We start from the raw sequence: 23,183 nt of genomic DNA on the forward strand, positions 1-23,183 counted from the left end.
AGGCCTTCTGTCTGCAGGTAGGTCAGGGCCTCCCAGACAGGTGTGCAGAGCTATATTGTCTCCTTCCTTTTTCTGGTGTCGGAGGGCTGAGTGTCTGAATGGTGGCCTCATGTCTGTGCAGCCTGACCCCTGCTCCCTTGAGATCCTAGAGGGTTCCCTGAGCTGGCTCCCCTGGGACTGTTGGGAATTCTTTGTGTCTCATAGAAGACTTCCCTTTGGGTAATGGACAGAGCTGAAGGGCATAGTTCTCAGACCTCTGTTGACCACTCTCTTTAGGAAAGACTGGGGAGCCTTTCTGTTCCCTTTCAACATTTCCCCTCTAATTTCAAGCATTGGTGCTGCTACTCCTTTCTCTCTCTCTCTGAACTCTGTAGCACCTACTGTGTACCAGGTTTTGTTTTAAGCAATTTGTGAAGGCCATCTCTCTTCATTTTAACTTAGTCTTCATAAATATTATATGAGATAATACTCTTGCTATTTCTACCCTCTCCCTTTTTCTATTACCATTGAATCATTTTAAAGTGTACAGTTCAGAGACATTAAGCACATGCACAATGTTGTGCAACCGTCATCACTATTCCAGAACTTTCCCGTCATCCCAAATGGACATCTCATACCCATTAAGCAGGCATTCCTCATTTCCCCTCCATCCAGCCTCTGACAACCACTAATCTGCTTTCTCTCTCTCTATGACTTGCTTGTTCTGGAGGTTTTGTAAAAATGAACTCCTACAGTATGTGGCATTCTGTGTTCTACTTCTTTCACTAAGCATCATGTTTTCAAGGTGCATCTATGTTGTAGTGTGTATCAGTATTTCATTTCTTTTTGTAGATGAATGATATTTGACTGTATGGATAAACCACATTTTGTTTATCCATTTATCTGTTTATGGGTATTTTTACTTGTTTCTACTTTTTAGCTATTGTGAATAGAACTGCTGTGAACGTTTATGTATAAGAATACCTGCTTTCAATTATTTGGGTATATACCTAGGAATGGAATTGCTGGCACATATGGTAAATCTATGTTTAACTTACTGACAAACTGCAAAACTTTTCCAAAGGAGCTATTCTGTTTTACATTTCTACTAGCAATGTATGAGGGTTCCAATTTCTCCAAATCCACATCAACACTTGTTATTTTCCTTTTTAAAAAAATTATAGCCATCCCAATGGGTATGAAGTGGTATTTCATTGTAGTTTTGATTTGCATTTTTCTAATGACTAATATCATTGAATATCTTTTTATGTGCTTGTCCATTTGTGTCTTCTTTGGAGAAATATCTACTTAAGTCCTTTGCCCATTTTTTTAATTGGTCGTTCGTCTTTTTTTTATTGTTGAGTTGTGAGTTCTCTAGATATTCTGGGTACTGTACCTTTGTCAGATATATGATTTGCAATTATTTTATCCCATTCTGTGGGTTGTCTTTTTGCTTTCTCAGTATTGTCCTTTGAAGCACAAAAATTTTTAATTGTGATAAAGTCCAGTTCATCTGTTTCCTTTTGTTGTTTGTGTTTCTGGTATATTATTTAAGACTCCATTGCCAAGTACAACATTACAAAGATTTGCCTCTGTGTTTTCTTCTAAGAGTTTTTTATAGTTTTAGCTTTTTCATTTAGGTCTTTGATCCATTTTTTATTTTATTTTTATTTTTGTTTTTTTTGCGGTATGCAGGCCTCTCACTGTTGTGGCCTCTCCCGTTGTGGAGCACAGGCTCCGGACGCGCAGGCTCAGCGGCCATGGCTCACGGGCCCAGCCGCTCCGCGGCATGTGGGATCTTCCCGGACCGGGGCACAAACCCGTGTCCCCTGCATTGGCAGGCGGACTCTCAACCACTGCGCCACCAGGGAAGCCCCCTTTGATCCATTTTTTAAAAAATATTTATTTATTTTGGTTGTGCCAGATCTTAGTAGTGGCAGGAGGGCTCCTTAGTTGCAGTTCCAGGGCTTGCCAGCTCCTTAGTTGTGGGATATGGGATCCTTAGTTGCAGCAGGCAGGTTCCTTAGTTGTGGCATGCAAAGTCTTAGGGCTCCTTAGTTGCAGCTCCAGGGCTCCTTAGTTGCAGCCCATGGGCTCCTTACTTGTGGCATGCGGGTTTCTTAGTTGTGGCATGCGAACTCTCAGTTGCAGCATGCATATGGGATCTAGTTCCCTGACCAGGGATCAAACCTGGGCCCCCTGCATTGGGAGCGCGGGGTCTTATCCACTGTGCCACCAGGGAAGTCCCAGGTCTTTGATTCATTTTGAGTTAATTTTTGCATATGGTGTGAGGTAAGGGCCCAGCTTCATTTTGTTTGGCCTGTGCATATCCAGTGATACCATTTATTGAAGAGACTATTGTTTCCTTTGTTGAATGGTCTTGGAACTCTTGTCAAAAATAACTTGACTGTATATGTGAGTGCTCATTTCTGAGTTCTCTATTCTATTCCACCGATCTATGTATCTATCCTTGATTTTCGTATGCTGAACCATCCATGCATTCCAGGAATAAATCCCGCTTGGTCATGATGTATAATCTTGTTAATATGCTGCTGGATACAGTTTGTTAGCATTTGGTTGAGGATTTTCGCATCAGTGTTTATAAGGGATATTAGTCCGTAGTTTTCTTTTCTTGTGATCTGTTTGTCTGGTTTTGGTATCAGGGTAAAGCTGGCCACACAGAATGAGTAAGAAAGTGTTTCCTCCTCTGCAATTTTTAGGAAGAGTTTGAGAAAGATTGCTGTTAATTTGTCTTTATCTGTTTGGTAGAATTCACCAGTGAAGCCATCTGGTCTTGGAAACTAAGGCACAGAAAGGTTAAGTGACTTGCCTAAGGTCACACTGCTACTTAGTGACAGACCCAGGATTTGAACCCAGGCATTCTACCAATGCTTTTAACATTACATTAGCTGCTCCTTTCCTCTCTTGCTGATGTGGCCACAGTTACCAAGTGTTTCTGTTAAGATTCTTTGAAACAAGCAAAAGCAATTGACTCTGGAGAATTAGTAACTGGATGCCAGGCAACTCCCAGAACTCAGGAATCCTAAACAGCCAGGCCATGGGAAGGCAGGGGCCCAGTCAGCTCTGAGGGACTCAGCAGGGGAAAGTCCTATAACTTTTCTCTAGAACTTTGCCATTAAGTGGCTCTTCCCCAGGACCCTACAGCCTCCATGTCCAGCTATTCAGGTGTCAGTTTCCTGGGGGCAAGACCCTGTTGGGACAAGTGTCTGTGTTCTCTTGGCTCAGTGAGGGTGGTATTTTGGTTATTTATTGCTGTGTTACAAGCTACTCCAAAAGGAAGTACTTAGAAAAGTATATTTTCTTATTATGTTTCATGATTCTGTGGGGCAGGAGTCAGGTGGGCATAGTGGGAATGGCTTCCCTCTGCTTTGTGATATCTGGGATATTGGCTGGATTGGTTTGAATGTTTGGGGGTGGCCAGGGGTCTCTTTCTGTTCATGTAGCCTCTTCACATGACTAACTTGGGCTTCCCCATAGCAAGGCAGCCTCAGGTGGTCAGACTTGTTACATGGTGGCTTATGGCTCCACGAGGAAGCAAGGAGACTGCCACTCGCCCTACAGGCTGACCCTGGAATATGCATAGCATCATTCTGGCTCTACTCCATTGGTCAAACCAGTCTGTAGCCACCCCAAATTTAAGGGGAGGGGGCCTAGACCCTACTTGTCCATGAGAAGTGGCGTGAGACCAGGTCAGAGAATTCACAGCTGTCTTTTGTCTACCACTGGGAAGGAGAGTGTCAGTGTGGCGACCAGGTCTCACCGTGAGTAGGCAGCTTCTCCGGTTAGTATGTCCTATTCTACGGGCCCGGCCCCCTGGCCTGGCCTCTGGGCTCTCGCCACTCCTCTTCCTTTATCTTCCCTCCTGGTCTAGGCTGTGTGAGGAGTGGAGAGAGGGAGGCGTGGGGAGGGTGGAGAATGGCTCTGCGAGATGCTGTGAGGGCAGATTAGTGGCCCAAGCAGTTGTCCACGCCCGAATTCCCCAGTACCTGTGAATATGTACCTTACGTGGCGGAAGCCCTCTGCAGATGTGATGGGACCCTAAAGTGGGGGGATGATGCTGGTCTGCCCGGTGTAACCACCGATCCTTAAAAGCAGAGAACTTTCTCTGGCTGAAGCAGAAAACATGTGGTAGAGAGGGAGGTGAGAGAGATTCCAAGTGACAAGGACTTGACCTGCCTTTGCTGGCTTTGAGGATGAAGGAGGTTGTGTGCATGGGGTGTAGGTGGCTCTAAAAGCTGAGGACGACCCCTGACTGACAGCAAGGAAATGGGGGCCTCAGTCCTACAGCCACACGGACCTGACTTCCGCCAACACCCTGAGCAACCTGAAAGCAGATTCTCCCCAGAGCCTCCGGGTGAGATCTTCCCCCACCCCCACTGGCACCTTGATTTTGGCCGTGAGACTCTAAGCAGAGAACCCAGCTTAGAGTCTCACGGCCGAGCTCACCCAGACTATAGAACCGTGAGCTAAAAAAAAAATGGGGGTTCTGAGCCACTAAATTTGTGGTAATTGGCTATGGGAGCAATTAAAAACAAATACAGAAGCTGAGACCTGATCAAAAGCCAGGGTGAAAGTGAATCCTCCCCAGACCAAAGTGTCTGCTGATCCTGCCTGTGCTGATGCCGTGCACCTGCCACGGCCCCGCTGCCCGCCCTCGGGGACCGCAGAGAGAGGGTGCTCCTCAAGCACCTCCTGGGGACTGGGCGTGTCGGGCCCGGAGGTTCCTGCCCTGGAGAACCACTCGGGCAGGGAGGCCTCGCACAGATGGGCACCGGGAGTGAGGCCTGTGTCACTCACACAGGGAGGCCGGGATTCCAGCACCCAGGTTGGGCAGGGGCCACTGTTTTCTCCAGAGGGTCCTGAGCTTTCTTTGTCTCTCATCCCCTTGAGCAGGGTGCCTTTCTACCTGCTTGGCCATCTCCCTTCCTGCCCCACAGGGAGCTTCCCTGGACAGTCCCAGCTCAGGGATGTAGGCCTGAGCGTCTCAGGTGGGCTCTGTCCACCTGACTTTGTCTCCCCACGGTGACCGATTGCCAAGGCTCGAGGAGCAGTGTGTGTGGCCGGGGCCTGGCGTGCAGAGCTGATGACACTGTCCTAGGCGCCCCAAGCAGTCCAGAGCATCTCTCTGACCCAGGCAAAGGCCTGTGCTGGAGGGGTCACAGGTGGCCTCTAGGGCTCTTGGGAGGAAGAGAGGCTGTGAGCATGTCTCTAGAAAGCACGTTTCAGACTGGAAAGCTGAGGGAGGCTGGCGCCTCAGGTAGGGCCCCCAGGAGCCGCCCTGAGGCGAGAGTTCAAGTGCAGGCAGTTCACTGGGGAGGTGGTCCTGGGAGGTGCTGCGGGCTGCAGGGAGTGAGGCCGGGGAGCTCCCACTGTGGGTGCCCAGGGCTCAGACCGCGGGGAAACCCTGGAAGGCGATGGGGCCCCGGGCGTCAGCATGAACCCCGAGGGGCTGGTTGAGGACTACTGGGTGGGGTGATTCCTCAACACTTCCGCCTGTGGCTCCAAATCAGGCCTCGGTGCCCATGTCACAGGTCTGAGGGCTGTGCTTGGCCATCAGCATGGCAGCTGGATGGTTGTTCCAGGCTCTTTCTCAGGGGCCAGTTGTGCAATAGCCCACCTCAGCCGTGATCCCTCCGGGTCATCCCGGGTTGGGGCGTGGTGGGTGGAGGGTAGCCTGGGAAGGCCCCGGGGCAGGTGGGAGGAGGGAGCGGGAGACTGGCAGAGTTGAGCTTCCAGTGGCTTATCTCCAGTTACACCTGCTCCTCCCAGAGCTGGGAAGAGGCTGGCGCTTCTGCTCTGAGCACAAAGATCCCAAAGCAGGTGGAACTTCACTTTTTTGTGTTGACTCTCTTGCTCAAGGATGGACTTTATCCATCACACCCTTAGGCCTGGGGTGTGTGGCTGTCTGGCCTGTGAAGGTCGGAGTGGGGAGGAAACTGACCAGAAATACCTGCCTTTGACTCCGATAGCCAAGTGCAAGGTGGTTATCACCTTCAACCAAGGACTCCGGGGAGGGCGTGTGGTGGAGCTGAAGAAGATTGTGGACGAAGCCATAAAGCTCTGCCCAACCGTCCAGCATGTCCTCGTGGCTCACAGGACAGACAACAAGGTCCACATGGGGGATCTGGACATCCCCCTTGAGCAGGTGGGTTTAACTCCTTTTGTATAGTTTGAGGAGAAGAGGTTGTCATTGGATTAACTGAGTCTGAGTCTTGTCAGATTGTGGTTCTCAGTCTGGGTCCCCCAGAGGTGCCCAGAGTTCCCCTTTGCTATTTGATGGGCTTCCATCCTGGTAGGGAAGATGGAACTCAAATTCCACAAACAGAGGGAAACATTTAACATAACAGAAATGACTGGATCCATCCTTTTATTTGGAATTAAACTAGGGCAGGCTAGAGAAGGTGAACTCTGAACCCTGTCTGCCGAGTCCTGAGGCCGAGGGGGAGAGGTGTTCTCGGGGACGCTGGGTGCAGGGGCGAGGTCATTGCCCTTGACGGGCTGTCTGGTCTTCTCCCTCACAGGAAATGGCCAAGGAGGAGCCAGTGTGCGCCCCAGAGAGCATGGGGAGTGAGGACACCCTCTTCCTGCTGTACACCTCGGGAAGCACTGGGACGCCCAAGGGGCTTGTCCACACCCAGGCGGGCTACCTGCTGTACGCTGCTGTGACGCACCGGGTAGGGCGCTGCCCCGGGGGGCTCCAGGCGGGGGGCCAGAGCTCCTGCTAACGTCTTCTCCTCGTGTGTTCACGAGCAGGGCCGGGAGTCCTGGCATCAGCGTGGTGGAGGGGTGGGCTTGGGGAGCTGAGTTTCTGTCCTTGTCGGAAGGGCCTGGGTCCTTGGACCTGTGTCTTCTGCTGGTCTTTAGCCCGTCACACGTGTGCCAAGCCCTCCCTAGGCCTGACGTGCTGGCTGGCACGGCTGCTTTCAGGTGCTGGGAGTCCAGTGCTCTGGCCTTCCTGTGCCCTTCTCCTATACAACTAGGTTGGTGTAGATATGAGTACATTATTGTTGTTTGTTAAGACGCGTTCTTCTACTTAAGATATCTTTTTCATCTGATTTTGAAAGAAAGTAAAACATTTTCATGGGCCCCTAAAAGTGCTGTGGCCTCTAGGCTCTGCTTACTGGGGCCACATTTTAAAAGGAAAATTTTTAAAAAGACTTGATTTTATGAGGAGGCTTAAATTTAGCGTATGGAAATTGTATTACAGGGGACCATCCTTTAAGGATTATAAAGCAAATGATCTGGCACAGTTTTATTATAGTAAATGCATTTAAAAATCCGCACTCATTTAAACATGGGTGGGTGGGGGGATTTTGGTTAACATGCATCCCTGGTTGCCTTGGGGAATAGCTGACACTTCCCAGGTGCGATGGGGTCTCAGGATATTGTCTGTGGACCAGACTCTCTCTCTGGCTAAAGGCAGAACTCAGCCCCAGGCAATGCCAGCAGCAGGGGAGCCGACTGGCCATGTGACCGGGAAGCCCAGGCGCATCTAGGCAGGGCTTGGTCCCTGAGAGCACCTACAGTCTGGTTGGGGACCAGGGCCCCGCCCACTCAGTCACTATGGTGGGGGTGGGAGTGGGATATGCTGATCGGTCGTATCAGCATATATCCCAGGCCTGGTCATCCGGAGGTGGACCTTACGGATGAGCATGGATGACGAGCGGGTCCTGGGAGGGCAAAGATGAGGCCTGGGAGTGGCAGCCACTTGCAGGCAGCACTGAAGATGCGGAAGTGAGGCAGAAAGATAGACGTGTCACAGAACCAGGCCGGGAAGACGAGGTATTATGCTTGACACAGTCCATGCTAAAGCCGCTGTCTTCTGGCCGCTGGGTGACCGTGAGCATCACAGAGCTGTTCTCGTCTGAAAGCCCCTTGCTCAGCTCTGGGTGGGCATGTTGCAAAGAATGACACGTTGTGTAGGTCAGAACACTTTGGAAAATGTAGCTACTGAGACCGAACACCAAGAAGGTCACAGAATGGGTCAACGTGTTTCCATCAATTTATAACAAAATTAGCATTAGGGGAGCTGTAAATGTGGTGAAAGAGTCTTCATTTTTTGTTTTCAAGCGTTACCAGGACACTGCCTACATGAGCAAAAGAAGTGGGGATGTAAGGACGGGACCATCTTTTGAATTTCTCTTCAATACAGTGAGGGCATTTTAAAGCATTAGGAATAGAAACTTTCAGCCTTCTGTACATAAGCGTGTGTCTATGAGTGTACGTGTGTGTGTGTGTGTGTGTATGTGTGTGTGTGTGTGTGTGTGTGTCCGTCCGCATACCCGCTGACGGTATTAGGACTGTTGGTTTCTTCAGGGAAAAGGACAGTTGACTCTGCAGGGACGGTGGGGACGTGGGCAGGTTTCAGGGTGAGCAGTGGGGTCAGGGTGCCCTTTGGAGATTGGCTGGTCCCGGGCACCTGTTCTCCTTCCAAGAACAGCAGGTAGAGAGGTCGCCAGCCCCTTGAAAGATGTGGCACTGTGGGTCCTTATATTAAAAATCCTCTCAGTTCCGGAATGCTGTGGGCCTTGGGGTGTGGGAGTCCTGCTTCACCAGTGCAGTGGGAGTGGTTTCCTTGAAAGACCCCTCTGCCTTGGGTCACGGCTCCACAGGACCCTGGCAGACTCGAGACCACTGTGCTATCTGGAAACTCCTGGGGGACCTCAGTGTGTGTCTGTGGCAGCAAGAGACTGGGCCACTCGCCCAAAGGTTAAGAAAACATCTTTATTGCAAAATAGGACACAGATATAGAAAACCACCGAAATCAAATGTGTGGCTTAATGAATTATTGTTGGACAAACTCACTTCAGTCAAAAACTGGAACATCGCCAGCCTCACACAGAAGCCCCTTCATGGCCCATAGTGTCCCTGCCCTTTCTAGTTTTGTCACCCAAATGTGCATCCCTAGGTACTGTAGCTTACTCTTGCCCACTGACTGTTTTGGGTAAGCCTTTTAAGGCAAGTTTAACCAATGGGTTTTCCTCCATCCCTTCATTTCCTTGAATGTTGTCGGTTATAGCGCCCGGCTGTGTGCCTCTCTGTCCTCAGCATCTCCTGCAAAAGGGCAAGTGGACCCGCAGACAGGGTCAGGTTCAGGTTTGACTTTTTGGCAAGAATAAGGAGATGCCCGTGTCTCTCAGACTGTTAGAAGCTGATGATGCTTGGTGCGTTTCTTGGCCTTTTTGGCTTTTGTTTTTTGCAGTTTTAAAAGGATTTAAAAAACGATGGTGTAAAAAAACAAAAAAAACTATGGTGTAACTTAATGCAGAAAGGTGCCCTTATTTTAGACATAGGACTGGATGGAGTTTTACCTGTGGGTACACGTGTGGCCAGCTCCTTCAGGCCCTGACATCCGCCCGCTCCCCCAAAACCCCCATCCCCGCCCGCCTCAGGACTAGTACTAGGCGACCTCCAGCGTATGCATGGGCTTTGTGCTGGGGCTCAAAGAGTGTCCCCTCTAAAGTCTGGCTTCTTTTGCTGTCATCTGCGGGCCTGGCGCTGCTGTCACCAGTGATTCCCCTCTCATCACCGCTGTGGCTGCTCTGCCCTCACTCCTGCTCTCGGGGGCCATGGGAGCAGCTGTGCCTCGGTGACAGAACACGCCCTGTGATGTGTGGGAACGGGTGACAGGCTCCTGACAGCCCCTCCTCCTGTTTCTGCAGTTTGTGTTTGACTACCGGCCAGGTGACGTCTTTGGCTGCGTGGCTGACATCGGCTGGATTACGGGACACAGCTATGTGGTGTATGGGCCTCTGTGCAATGGAGCGACCAGCGTCCTTTTTGAGAGCACCCCGGTTTACCCCGACGCTGGTGCGGACTGCAGCAGGGGCAGGAGGAAGGAGGAGAGGTTGGGGGGTGCGGGCTGCGGGGTGGAGGCTTTGCTCGGGTCGGGCTTGTGGGTTCTTGTGACAAAGCTGCCAGGCGGCAGGGGCCGGGCCAGGTCTACAGTGGGATCACACACGCAATGGGAGGGGCTCCAGTCGCTGGAGCCTTCGGGAGACCACCCACGCTAGTGTCCCCCTAACCTCTGCGGCCACCTGCCCGGATCCTGCCCTTCCTCGAGGCCGAGGCCAGTGGCCAGCCTCCCCGGGTGCCCTGCTGCCCGTGCCTTCAGGCCACTCGGGCCGAGCTTGTGGTGTGTGGCCTGGAGCCGCCACCATGGAGAGGGATCCCTTTGAGGACCCACGTCTTGCTCCCCTGGCATCTTCCTCCCTTGTGGCACAGCGTCTTCAAGTGTTTGTTCAAACGTGACTGAAGGTTGGCGGCTCTGCAAGGCTCTTGCCCAGGCTCTTGCCCAGGCGGTCCACAGCACTGACGGTTTGGTGCCTGGAACTTTGGTCCCCCGCTTCCAGGTCCTCTCCAGCCTCCCGCAGGGGCCAGATGTGCTCCTGGAGGGCGTGCAGGGGGCCCGGCTAGGGATGAGAGCCGAGTCTCAGGTGGCCTCAACCTCCTGTGTGCAGAGTGGTGGCGGCGAGCTGGGGGGTTGACGGGGCGCGTGCGTCCTGGGCGCCGCTGCTGCTCCAGGGGAAGCACGGGTCGCCACTAGAGACCATTTAAATGTGCCTGAATGCGGTTCTGCATTGGTGCTACTTCACGGTAATATCCCTTTGACCCGATTCCTCGCTGTGTCCCGTGGGTCAGGACATGGGCTGTCAGCGTGTGGGTCGGCACCCAGGGCCAGGCGGAGGCTGCAGCCTCTGACGCGGGGAGTGCAGGAGGCGGCCCCATGGGGAGCCCCTCTGGTCCCAGAGGTGGATGCAGAGTGCGTTTCGTGGACACCGTGGGTGTCTGCACACGTCCGGCGCCTGGTAACATGGGCCGCCTCTAAGTAAGGCTCATGGAGGTGACGTGACCCGGGGCCTCTCGTAGGTCGGTACTGGGAGATGGTGCAGAGGTTGAAGATCAATCAGTTCTATGGAGCCCCGACGGCCTTCCGGCTGCTGCTGAAATTCGAGGATTCCTGGGTGAAGAAGTATGACCGCTCCTCCCTGCGGACCCTGGGCTCAGGTGAGCGGCTGCAGGATCCTCCCTGTGGGCCCCGGGCTCAGGTGAGCGGCTGCAGGCGGCATGTGTGTGCCAGAGCCAGAGCAGGTCCCTGGATGGCTTCATCACAAAGGCTGTGTCTGTGCTGAGTTCATATGATGCGGCTGCAGCCAGTAGAAAGCAGATGTCCCACGTGGAAGCCCCTTCTGGGAGCCCACAGCCGTTAAGGGTCTGGGGCTCAGCATTGTGATGTTGTCTGTGCTCCGTCTTCATTATGAAAACTCACCACCGTTGGAAGGTCAGGCCCGAGCCCTTTCCCTAGTGGCTGCCCAGGATCTCACCCCCTGCTGTTCCCAGCGCTGTCATCACTGCCATTCTGCCCTTGGGTGCGTGTTTCCAGGCAGGGAGGGAGTTGTGAGATCAAAGGTTATCTCCACTCGTAATCAGGATAGATGTCGCCAAGTCATGTGAGAACGTTTTGGAAAGGTGACCTGGGTTACCCTGAGTTGAGGTGGTCCTGGGAGGTGGAAGGCGCCAGGCCTGTTCTCCTGCAGGGGATTCGATTACTAAGGAAGCAGGACGCAGGTGACAAGGCAGGTGCTCAGAGTGCTCTGCTGCGCGTCCCCTGGGCCAGGGGCGGGCTCCTATGGGCCTCACTCCCTAAGGGCTGTGACCAGAGCCACTCTCTGGTTGGACCAGGCAGCAGCGAGCGTGCAGGGACCCCCTACTCCCCCCAGGGAGTCCTCACCAGCTGGCTGGGCTCTGTGTAGCTTGGGGGCACCCCTGCTGCATAACCGGCTCCAACAGCAGAGCCCTGCGGGGTTTCCTGAGACCAGGGTATTGTCGAGGAAAACAATCAGTAACCAGTCTATAATAAGAATAGGAGAGAATTTTATTCAAACCAAGCTGAGGACTAAGCTCTAAGGGAAGTGCTCCAGAGAAGCATGGTTTTCAGCAGTTTTATGTCTTATCAGGACAAAGAACGTCAAACCAGTCAGGGATACGTTCCTTCAAGGTTTCAAAAAAGCAGATCAGCACGTGCACAGAGAGTCAGTATAGCCTTGGCTCTGGGAAGGGAGTCTTATCATCAAAGGAGTCCCAGCATCGGCGTCCCAGGGAGGCATTTATCTCTATTTTCAGACATTCTTTACTTCTGGACAGCCTGCCCTTTTCTTTAATGATTAACACAGATGTGCAGTGTATGTCTGACGGGCCACAGACGGGCTGTTCCAGTTAGCATAAGGTCTGAGTTAAATCGTGTGTGAGCCAGAATGACCTTCCCGCACCTCGATGTGTGGACGTGTTTCTTCCATCAGGATCAGTGAGCCGTGCTGGCAGGTGGGTGAACAGCACGGCGGCTCCTGCACCTGGGCCAATTCATGCCTTGGCCGGTGGTGGTCCCTCACGAACGTGCCACAATTCACTTCGCCATTTTCCTCTCCATGGACAGTTTTTAGCTCTTGGCCATGGGAACATCCCCGTCCGTGTCTGCTTCTGGGGGTGGGTGCCTGGAGCGACCTCCTCCAGTCACAGGACAAGTGTGTCTGGCTTTAGTGGGTTCCGTCGCCAGCAGGCATCCAAAGCAGTTGCCACGGGCGTGTGCACTTCTAAACGCGAAGAGAAACACCCGAATCGCTCTGCAGACCGCACTCCAGCAGTGTGTGTGGTGCTGTTTCCTCCACACTCTTGCCAACTTCTTGGCTTTTGACCCTCTAATGGTGAAAATATCTCATTGTCATTTGTGTTCTTCCATAGCCATAAACCTGATGATCTCACTGCTTTTTCAAGTCTCCTTTTGTGTCTTTGGGAAAATTATAGAGCTGTTTTCATCGTGAAATCAGCTCCTTTTGGTTTCAGCCTTTTGGAGGTCTCTTAACATCTTCTCTCTCGCGCGTGGTTGCAGTGGGAGAGCCGATCAACCACGAGGCCTGGGAGTGGCTGCACAGAGTGGTGGGGGACAGCCGGTGCACGCTGGTGGACACCTGGTGGCAGACAGGTGAGCACGTCCCCGGGGGAGGGGCAGGGAGCACGGAGCGTCAGCTCAAGGGGCGCCTGGCGTGTGGGGAGAGGAAGCTTGGGGCAGTAGCTGCCGCTCTGCAGCTGTGAGACATGGGTGCGAAGGCTTCCCTGAGCCTTGGTTTCCTCGTCTGAAAGATGGGGCCCGGGAGGGGGCGGAGGGGCGACATAGGGCCCTGCAAAGGTTCCGTTCCTTGGCGGCCCACCTCCTGAACCCGGTACAGCCCAGTGATGGGTCCTGCTGTTTAAGCGACCTTGAGTCTAGATTTGGATCTAGAGGGAAAGGAGTTTTTTCTGCACCACTGTGTTTTGATTTGCCCCCCTCCTCTGGGGTGTCTGACTTATCAGGATTTTGGCGGCAAGAGACCACCGCTGACGTAATAAACATGGCTGAGGTCTCGTCCTTCAAGAAGCCAGAAAGTGAGACGTTCCCAGTGGCGTGGGCCTCATGGTTCAGGAAGGCCCCGGGTGTTCCCTACAGCAGAGTCTTGGGGGGGCCCTTCCCATGCAGGCTGATGGAGGCCGGAGCCAGAGAAATGCCTGGGGGCAGGACCTGTGGGCGTTCTTTCCCTTTGCCCTCCTTTCCGACGTCCCCACGTCCCCACAACACGGGATGGGGGCCGTGGCTCCTGGGGCTGAACCTGGCCCCCGGCCCGCTCTCATTTCCACAGTGGAGGGGACCGGCACCCAAGCCTGGTTTCTCCTCAGAGGTCCTTTTGTCACTGGGGGCTGTTTCCTTGCCCCGGATGGGCAGGTCTACCCCCCTCCCACTCTGGAGAGCAGCTGTGTGTGTGGACCCTGTGTCCATATGGTCTGGATACACGTGTCAGTAGCCCCAGGCCCACTGGTGTTTCTTTCTGTCCTCCCCGCAGAAACGGGGGGCATCTGCATCTCGCCGCGGCCCTCGGAGGAGGGGGCAGAAATCCTGCCCTGCATGGCGATGAGGCCCTTGTTTGGCATCGTCCCTGTTCTCATGGATGAGAAGGTGAGTCTCCCTGTCCACGTGCCCCGCCACCCCCTGGCCTCGTCTGCCCTCCCCCGTCACGCGGCACCCACCGCAGGGTCTCCTCTCAGAGGAGAAAGCTCCGGGCAGCTCCCTCTGGGGCACTTGTCCTGTTCCTGTCTCAGGCCCGGCAGTTCGGAGAACGCGAGATGGTCACTCCTTCTGTCTCCCCATTTCCCGGGTCTGCAGGGAAATGTCCTGAAGGGTGGAGATGTGTCCGGGGCTCTGTGCCTGTCCCAGGCCTGGCCAGGCATGGCCCGGACCATCTTCGGAGATCACCAGCGATTCATGGACGCCTACTTCAAGGCCTACCCGGGTGAGCCTTTCCTGCCGCCGCTGGACTCGGTCTCAGAACTGTTTCCGAGGGGCCGGGGGTTGCGTGAACGCTCCCTCCTTTCCTTACCTCTGAGCCAGGAGTGGTCCAGCTCGGGGTTCTCCCAGGGGCTCAGGCCATGGCCTCCCAGGAGAAGAGCAGGACGCCACCTTGGCGACAATCGTGGTGGCTCCAGGCCTCCCCCCGGTCTCCATGTCGTCTTCCCGGCTTGTGTCGTGTCGTTTGGTGGGAGTTCACGTACACGTGTGCCCCTGGGAACCGATGCTCTGCAGTCGCAAGCATGTCAGCGACACTTTTGGGGAAGCTCGAGTGGGCTCCTCGTATCTTCTGCTTCCAGACGTTCGCAGCCTCCTGCTGTCTGGCAGCCCCTCTGCCCTTTACTGGCACCAGCTTAGCAGCACCGGAGAGGTGTCTCCATGGGGGGGTGGTGCGTCGGCAGGGGGGCTTCGGCGCTTCCTCCTGTCCAGGGGGTGTCCCTCATGGAAGGATGGGAGCCCCGCTGGGTCCCAGTTCGGAGCTGGTGCTGAATCCCCCACTGTGGTGCAGGCTACTACTTCACAGGAGATGGGGCTTACCGAACTGAGGACGGCTACTACCAGATCACGGGGCGGATGGACGACGTCATCAACATCAGCGGCCACCGGCTGGGGACGGCAGAGATTGAGGACGCCATGGTGAGCCCAGCCGGCCTCTGTGCCCTGCACTGCCACCGGCTGCTGCTGCCTGGGGTCTGGGGTGGTCGTCACTGGCTGAGTCGCTGCCTCACCTCTGCGTTCTCTGTCACGCCCAGGCTGACCACCCTGCAGTGCCCGAGACCGCCGTCATCGGCTACCCGCACGACATCAAGGGAGAAGGTGCGTGTCCCCCGAGGACCCTCCTGGCCCTGGGGCCAGGGCTCCTGTATGAGAAGCAGACTCGGTGGGCGGGGGCCAGGGCTTTCTCGTGGGTCAGGCTGCTGGTTCACGTCTCTCTCAAGTGGAGATTTTGGGTGAGGAGGCTGAACAGGCACAAGAGTTAGAAAAAAGTCAGGACTCTGAAATGTCCTGGTTCTGCCGTCCTTTAAGGACACTCACCCACAAGCAGTTGTGACCTGTTTGGCCCAGCTGAGCTTGGGGAGCTTCCTCCCCGTCCACAGGGCCCTGGCGGCCCTGTCAGGGACAGCGTGTGCAAATGCCCTGTGCTGCCCACACGTCCCTCACACGTGCTCCGTCACAGTGCCCCGTGCCTTACAGCGGTTCCTTGACTGGCCTGAGACTCTTTGGAGGAGTCTGCCCTGTGGTTCCCCCTGCACAGCGATGGGCCAGGGGAGCACAGAGCCAGTGATTGGACCGGTCCTTACTGGGGACACACTTTGTTCCAAAGTCCGTCAGTTCCTAAGCGGTGGGTCTGGGAAGGGGCCGGGTCGCCTGAGTGTTGTAATGCCAGGCATGTAGCAGTCACACTGGCCTGGCCTGGCCGGGCGTGACCCAGACACTCCCTGACCTTATGCTGCACTGCTGGGCACACTGACATCTACTGCCTGGCTGAGTGGCCGGGGCACTCTCCCTCCGGCTGTCAGGATGCACCATGACCCAGTGTCACCTGCCTCCCAGCCACGTCTGTGTGCTCTTCTTCTGTTACATACTGTCCCTAAGCCAACCTGTTGGAAAATTGAACACTTATTTAAGTGTTTTAAACGAGTGTTTTCAGTTGCCACAGAAGGATGTGCCTGTGAGGATGTCGCCCATGATAACAGGGGTGGGGATGTGGGGGGCTGTTGGGGGTCGAGGGGATGAGACAGGACGGGCCCTCGAGTGTGCGTCTCAGGGGCCTCGGCCCACATCATGCTCCCACCAGCAGCCCTTCCCTGCATCCTAAGCGACTCCGGCGTTGCCTGCCAGGCTTTGGGGGAGAATTTGTGTATTGGGTGTGATGAGGATGTGCGTTTTCCTGATTTCTAACAAATCTGAGCATTTGTCCACTTGTAAAACATGAACAACAGCAAAAGCTGTGGGTGTGTATTTGTCCCCACTCTCTCTGCGCTCGATCTGACGGAGGGGAGCCCCCAGGTCTCGTGTGTTTAGGACGCAGACCTGGAGAGCGACCTAAGTCCCTGCCCCGGGGGCTCATGTGCTGGAGGGGCTGGGGGAGAGGGGAGAGGCAGACAGACAGGACCAGTGGGGGTTAGGTGGTGCGCAGAGAGTGTAGATCAGGATGGGGTGGGCTCGGTGCAGGGACGGACAGGCCAGTGGGCAAGAAGGAGACTGTGGAGAGAGCTTTGGCTTGGAGGCAGGACAGTGCGGTTCAGGGGGAAAGGACAGACCGTCCTAAGTGGCGCTGGGATAGCGATTGCTCACGTGGAGAGAAATGGAGTTGGAGTTGGGTCCATGTGCGAGATCATCTCCGGTGGGTTAAGGAGAAACGTGCTGGACACCCGTGGGAGCCATTCTGATCCTCACTGGAGTATTGAAAACAAAACCTGGTGTTTGTGCTAAAATACTGGTTGACCAGCGCAGCCCAACAGAACTTCCTGCCTCGACAGAGCCATTCTTTGTCTGTGCTGTCCACACGGTGGGCCCCGGCTACGCGTGGCTCATGTGACTGGGGAGCTGCATTTTACATTTAACTTACCTTTAAATAGCCACGTGGCTGGTGCCCACAGGCTGGACACGTGCCCAGAGACTAGTGCCTGGGCGGTGTTTCCACACCTGTCACACGGGGTGGAGAGTGAATCTTCTACAGCCCACGTCACGGCTGTGTCACGGGTGTGCAGACAGACGTGAGTCACGGCTCCAGGGTCTCTCCGAACATGCCCGCCACCTGGGGCGCTCAGAGGAGCCAATGGAGTCACTTCCACCTTGAATGAAAATGGAAATGCACCTTTGGGGTTGCAGCTAAAGAGACCAGCTGCCACAGGGTCACCGGCGTATGATTTAAAGCCCCTTCGGATTTATGGCGATTTGTGTGAAACATGCTGCCCCGGGAGGTGGGTCGTGGTCTGATGCGCCTGAACCTCTGGTCTCCTTCCAGCTGCGTTTGCCTTCATCGTGTTGAAAGATGACGCGGGTGACGCAGACGTGGTGGTGAAGGAGCTCCGGTCGGTGGTGGCCTCCAAGATTGCCAAGTATGCGGTGCCCGACCAGGTCCTGGTGAGTGGACGCGCCTCAGGGGCCACAGCACTGCTCCTCCTCACTTCCCACCATTGACGGGGGACGGTGGCAGGAGGTGGGCAAGGGCGGTGGGCTGCTGCGTCCTCGGACGGAGGGAGACACAGCCACCTGTGCAGGGGCCTGGCTGGGCCGTGGAGCATCGTGGATTGTAAACAGAGGCCTGGAGTGGGACCAGAGGTCCCCGGGACGGTGAGGAGACACCACCAGACCCTGTCTGGGAGCCTATGTTGGGGTCAGTTTCAAGGAGGAACTGGGCCACCTTCTAAGCCCTGCTGGCTTTTCACTCCTTCCTTGGCTGGAAGCTGGGCCTCGGTGGCAGGAGGGCCCAGCTTCACTCAGTGCCGTATGAAGTCAGACTGTCGGTCCAGTGACCAGAGCTTCACCTGAACTCCCCGTAAGTTAACTGGACTCTTTCAAAAGACAGGCCACTGTTACAGGTCCCAAACGCATCCCTTAACATATCGCCTTGACGTTGGATGCCTGTAGTTGGAAAATGTCAAAGGCTAAGTTTCAAACACTAAGCAAGACATTTTCCTCTTGAGCACCCCTTGCTTCTTATGTTAGAAAAAGCCAATTACGGCCCCGGCTGGGGGAGGAGACAAGGCGCCCCGAGAATGCCTGGTTCTGCTGCCACCTGGGAACCCCCCAGTGTAGCGGGCAGGAGAAATGCATGTCGGCAGTGAGGTCCACCTGGGTAGGGGAGAGCCTCCCGGTGGAGGCTCAGCTAAACCCCTGACCACAGCTGATTTCAGCTTTAGGTCCAGATGGAGGAGGATAAAACCAGAGGCCACGGCCCCGCTCTTCTCTGGGGTGGGCTGTACATCACCCATTCCTGTTGGGTCCCCAGGGAGGGGCGTCCTCCCTTGAGCAGTACCCTCCTCATCTCAACGCCATCGGACATGGGCTGGGAGTCTGGGCACCACCCGAAGTCTAATGCTGCGCCTTCCCTGCCAGGTAGTGAAGCGTCTTCCAAAAACTCGGTCTGGAAAAGTAATGCGGAGGCTCCTGAGGAAGATCGTCACAGGCGGAGCTCAGGACCTGGGGGACATCACTACAATGGAGGACCCCACTGTCATCACGGAGATACTGAGCGCCTACCAGGAGCACAAAGACAAGTGGGGGGCCGCCCAGTGACGATGGCTCTGCCGAGACCCCGAGCCAGGCCCCGAACTTACGCTCCCAGAACACAGCTCCTGAGTCGGCTTGTTCCTAGACGCCCCAGCGGAACCCACGCTACCCTCCACGCGAAGCCCCAAGTCCCTGCCTTCCCTCTACATGGGGACCCATGACAGGTCCTCACACAGGGTGAGCTTTCTCCCACTTGCCCTGAATTTGGTTTCCGGGTGAAAAGTCCATCACCTCCATTCCCGTGTCTTCCCGACAGCACAGGAAGGTGGAGCCCCTGTGCTGCTCAGGTGACTGGCAACTACAAGCAGTCATGTTTTCTCCAGGTGTTTCTAGAAACGCAAGGTGGAAATTTTATTTTTATACTTTTATATTTTAGAAGAAAAATGGTGCAAACACATAGTGCAATGTGTGGTTTACTTGTACCCACTCTTCTTAACACTTACGAAAAGCTCCTTCTTTGCTTCCGCTCTTGGGGAAATGTGGAGGGTTGGAGGGTGCACTTTTGGGTACCATTTGGCCTACTTGAAATCCGAATTGGAAATGTTTGTGCCTCCGTCTGAACACAGCCATCTTGAAATCTCTCAAGCCCACAGCATCTGTTTTTGGTGTATGTTTCCACTTCTCTTGGTTTGTGTGTGATGAAACCTAACTGCTAAAAGCACCTGTGGGGATGGGCTCCCTTTTCAGCTCTGAAGGGCTCCGGTCACATGTGGTTTCTGCAGCTTGCGGTCTGGAAACATTCCCCTCCCCCCGGCCTTGGACACTCAGCAGCCAGTTGGCGCGCTCCATGCCTAGGGCTGTTCAGGGAAGCCAGGGACTCAGTAATACAGCCGGAACTGGGTCCCTGAAAACTGCCCTACCTCCCTACTCTGAGCCATGTCTCTCCCTTTTCCAATGTGCCTTTGGTTCTCTGGACTTAGCAAGACAACGTCGACCATTAGGTTGCAAAGTGCCTATTGATAGCCAAGCACGAGAGGGACCACTTGTGGAGTGCTGGGCGGGTGGCCTGCTGAGCTGGGTCCTGGAGGACAGGGAGGGCTGCCTCAACCTGCACCCCACAGAGGGCGGTACCCTGCAGCTGTGCAGGTGTTCATGGGGACCTGGAGTGCTCAACACCCGCCATACGTGGCTGTGCTGGCCTCTCGGTGACAAGGTGAGGACGGGTGGTCTTGGCTGTAGCACAGATTGGCAGCTCTCACCACCTGTACCGGCAGCAGTTTGCTGGACCTGGCAGATTATGGTTAGGGCGCTACTTATGAAATGACAGCTATAAACTGGGACAGCGACCAGTGCTTCAAAATGATCTGCAGGGCTGTTCAAATAAAGCTTTATTTTGTTCATTCTCTTCTTTTTTGTGGTGATGTTTTTTGATCAAATAACACTATTCTTTGTTGTTGAATATAATCCTTGGCACAAAACTGGAAGAGACCTATTCACTCCAAAGAGAACACTTAAAAAATTCACTCTTACGGGGAGGAAATACACAACAAGCGCTCACCTATCTTAAACTGTTATTTGGTAAACTTAACCTGTCTCTAGACCACTGTGCTGGCCAATCACTAATCACAGGTGGCTAGTTAGATATAAGTAAAAAAAACAATAAAATAAAATACTTAGTCCCTTGGTGGCAGTGGCCATAGTTAAATACTCAGGTGCCACATGGCCAGGAGCTACTACGCTGGATGACACGAGACCCCCATCGTCACGTGGAGCCCTGACCGTGGGTGCTGGCCTAGAGCACAGAGAACGAGGATGCAAAACCACACCCAGGAAGCGCCGCCCATGCAGACCCACAGGTGAGCAGCTCAGCCTGCCTGCAACCCACCCCCTGCCCAGGGGTGGGCAGGGTTCCTGTGTCCTTCAGTGGATGAGATGCAGGCTTTAGAGAAAAACGCACTGAACTGGTGCCCTGAGAGGTGGGACAAGAAATGTTCCTCCAGAGCAGGAGCTGGGCTGTCCCAGGGAGAGCGTCCATGCCGAGCCCCAGGTGTGGGAAGGGAGGCTGTGGAGGATGCTGAATTTACAAAGGCGGCTCACCGGGGAACAACCCAGATCTGCACCTCTGGATGCCTGGGAAGTCACAGCAGGACTTTCCTCTTATCAGAATAGTCTGGCCCGGGGCAGGGCAGCAGGAGAGGGTTATAGCAGCTTTTAACAAGTCCAGTTGTGCAGCACCCCCCCTCCCCCCCGCCCTTCTGGTGAAGCCACCCTGGTTTCGTCTCCTGGCTGCTGGGGGTTTGTGAAGGTCATTCCCAGCCTCACAGTCCCTGGCCATGTGATGCATCAGGCCACTGAGAGAGGACAGGACACGGAGGTGAGCCTCGAGCAGGGCCTGCCTGGGGCCCAGCCGGGGGATGCGCAGGGACATTTGAGCTGCCCCTGCCCATCCCGGCCCCAGGCTTCACTTCCTGCTTCGGATCTTCTGTCAAGGCTGAAATGTCCTGACAAAGACCCAACTCGGAGTGGCCAAGATGCAGAATGCAGAGCAGAGACGGATGTCGGATGGTGTGGAAGCAGCGAAGGGACCAGGCAGAACTCAGAGACCGTCGTGATGTGACCGCACATTTATCTAAGGGTAAATCTCGAGGTGATTCAGGCAAATGCCGGTCCCGGCTCACCCACAGCTGCTGAACTTGTAGTGCAGGAAAGGTAGTGTGAATTCTCACCCCACTGCCTCGGCCTGACTCGAGTGAAATTAACTTGAGTCCTCGCAGACTGACCTGCCCCCACCTCCAGCCCTCACAATACCCAGTGTCGGAACAGAAATGCTTCTGCTGCTGAGCACAGTGGGCAAGGAGGCCCTGCCAGGTGCTCCACTCCTCAGCCCACATCATCCCCATGGCGCCTCCTGAGCAGACACTTGTCCCCACTTGGTAGAGGAGACGGGAAGGTGGCGGAGCTGGGTTTGGATGGAGCTGACTCCATCTTTGACCCCCATGCTCAGATCCCCTCCTGGAAGAGCATAGGGGAACATCTACATTTTATTTTATAATTTTTAAGGCATCTTACTGTTGGCCTCTGTATTGGTATCTGGGCCAGGGACAGCAGCACCCAGGTGCAGGCCCAGAGAAAGCCTTCCCAGAGGCAGTGACTCTGGGGGGGTAGGAGGCAAGGTGGTGACCTCCAATCTGAGTTAGGGGCTTTTCCTTCATCATTGGGAATTTCTGCTGTGTAACACGGTGAAACCAAGCCAACAGATCCTTTCTGGTCTGTGAAAACCATTTGTCTTTGGTTCCACAGTATTATTTTTCAATGACTTGTTTTTATTTATCCTGCCTGGGCTCCATAGGGCTTCTTGGGTCTGTGGCTTGATGTCCACCTGAATCAATTTTGCAAATATCTCCATCATTCATTATATCTTTAAATATAGTTTTTGTCATTCTCGCTTCTTTTCTGAGGACGCAGAAGTTGGAACTTCTCATGTTCTAGTCTCTCTTCCTGCCTTGGTCTCGACTGCCCTGAAAGCAGAGCCTGAGATAAAGGCTTGTATGCAGCCTTCCCTGTTCTTACTTAGGAATGTGACTCCAGGAACAAGTTTGAGGGATGGGTGTGAAACAGGGAAGGAGGGTAACTAACACCATGGCAACCGCTGCTGACCTGGCAGGACTCACAAGGAATCCTATACATGTGTCTCGGAACTGGCTGGCCTCTCAACTTCCTCCTCTGGACCTGCGAATGCACTCGGGGGAAAAAGTGGCTCCCGACCCTGGGCTCATCTTCCTGGGCCTCTCTCTGTCCTTTCTGTTACCTGATCACCATGCTGGGCTTGCCCGTGTCTTCACGCAGATGTTTCAAATATTTCATTCATCATTGTCCTCACTGCCAGCGTGAGTCTCAGTTATCTAATCTGCCATCGCACGAACAGAAAGTCATGCATAATGTTCCTTAAATGTGAAAGGTTCTGAATTCCAACATCCACTTCACCCAAGCATTTCCCGTAAGTTACTGAGGCCCTTTACATATTACTTTGTACTTGTTTGTTCCCTCCCAATATAATGCAGGTATCTCCCCATCTTATTCCTTGTATTGACTGCATACGGCAAACCACTGAATTTGAGCATTTATTTAACCATTATTAATGGACACCTGAGGTGATTCCAATTTGTCTACATTAGAAACAAGACTGAAATGGACATCCATGCCCATCTTTGCACCATGGGATCAAAAGGAATGCTCAACCCCTGCAATGGCCTGAATGTTGCCCCCCTCCCCTCCTATCCACATGTTGAAATCCTATCCTTCAAGGTGATGGTGTCAGGATGTGGTGTCTTTGGGAGGCTGGGGTCTGGGAATCTGGGCTTTCAACAATTCCCAGGTGTTTTGCACAGTTGGCAAGGCCCTGGTCCAGTTTCGGGGATCACTGATCAAGCCCAACACTAAATGCATTTCCATTTCAATTTAAGAAAGTGATCCGGACAAAGACAGCTTTCAAACTAGGCAACAGCTTGCTTTCAGACATTTTTGGGGATGAAATATAACAAACATATATAGAAAGGTATTCAAAACATAAATGTACAGCTTAACAAATTGACATAAACAAACACCCAGGTAACTCCCGTCAAGGTCATGA

At 54.0% G+C, this 23,183-nt stretch overlaps 1 protein-coding gene across 3 annotated transcripts in view; it reads left to right on the forward strand.

The window, feature by feature from the left end:
* The window catches only part of ACSS1 (acyl-CoA synthetase short chain family member 1), a 42,817-nt gene extending 22,859 nt beyond the window's left edge, over nt 1-19,958 (forward strand). Inside the window, exons 4-15 of one of the 3 annotated variants that reach the window (XM_033429422.2) lie at nt 5,970-6,145; nt 6,522-6,674; nt 9,663-9,810; nt 10,870-11,007; nt 12,887-12,979; nt 13,348-13,419; nt 13,872-13,984; nt 14,192-14,318; nt 14,883-15,010; nt 15,127-15,190; nt 17,346-17,464; nt 18,440-19,958. In XM_033429422.2, coding sequence (XP_033285313.1) covers nt 5,970-6,145; nt 6,522-6,674; nt 9,663-9,810; nt 10,870-11,007; nt 12,887-12,979; nt 13,348-13,419; nt 13,872-13,984; nt 14,192-14,318; nt 14,883-15,010; nt 15,127-15,190; nt 17,346-17,464; nt 18,440-18,619 — 1,511 coding nt within the window. In that variant the 3' untranslated portion in view covers nt 18,620-19,958. The remainder of the gene's footprint in view (nt 1-5,969; nt 6,146-6,521; nt 6,675-9,662; nt 9,811-10,869; nt 11,008-12,886; nt 12,980-13,347; nt 13,420-13,871; nt 13,985-14,191; nt 14,319-14,882; nt 15,011-15,126; nt 15,191-17,345; nt 17,465-18,439) is intronic. The other 2 variants (XM_033429425.2, XM_004270435.3) reach the window with 2 other exon arrangements.
* Nucleotides 19,959-23,183: the final 3,225 nt, after the last annotated feature.

Source organism: Orcinus orca, chromosome 16 (assembly GCF_937001465.1).
Source record: "Orcinus orca chromosome 16, mOrcOrc1.1, whole genome shotgun sequence".
In the NCBI taxonomy this organism is placed as follows: Eukaryota; Metazoa; Chordata; class Mammalia; order Artiodactyla; family Delphinidae; genus Orcinus; species Orcinus orca.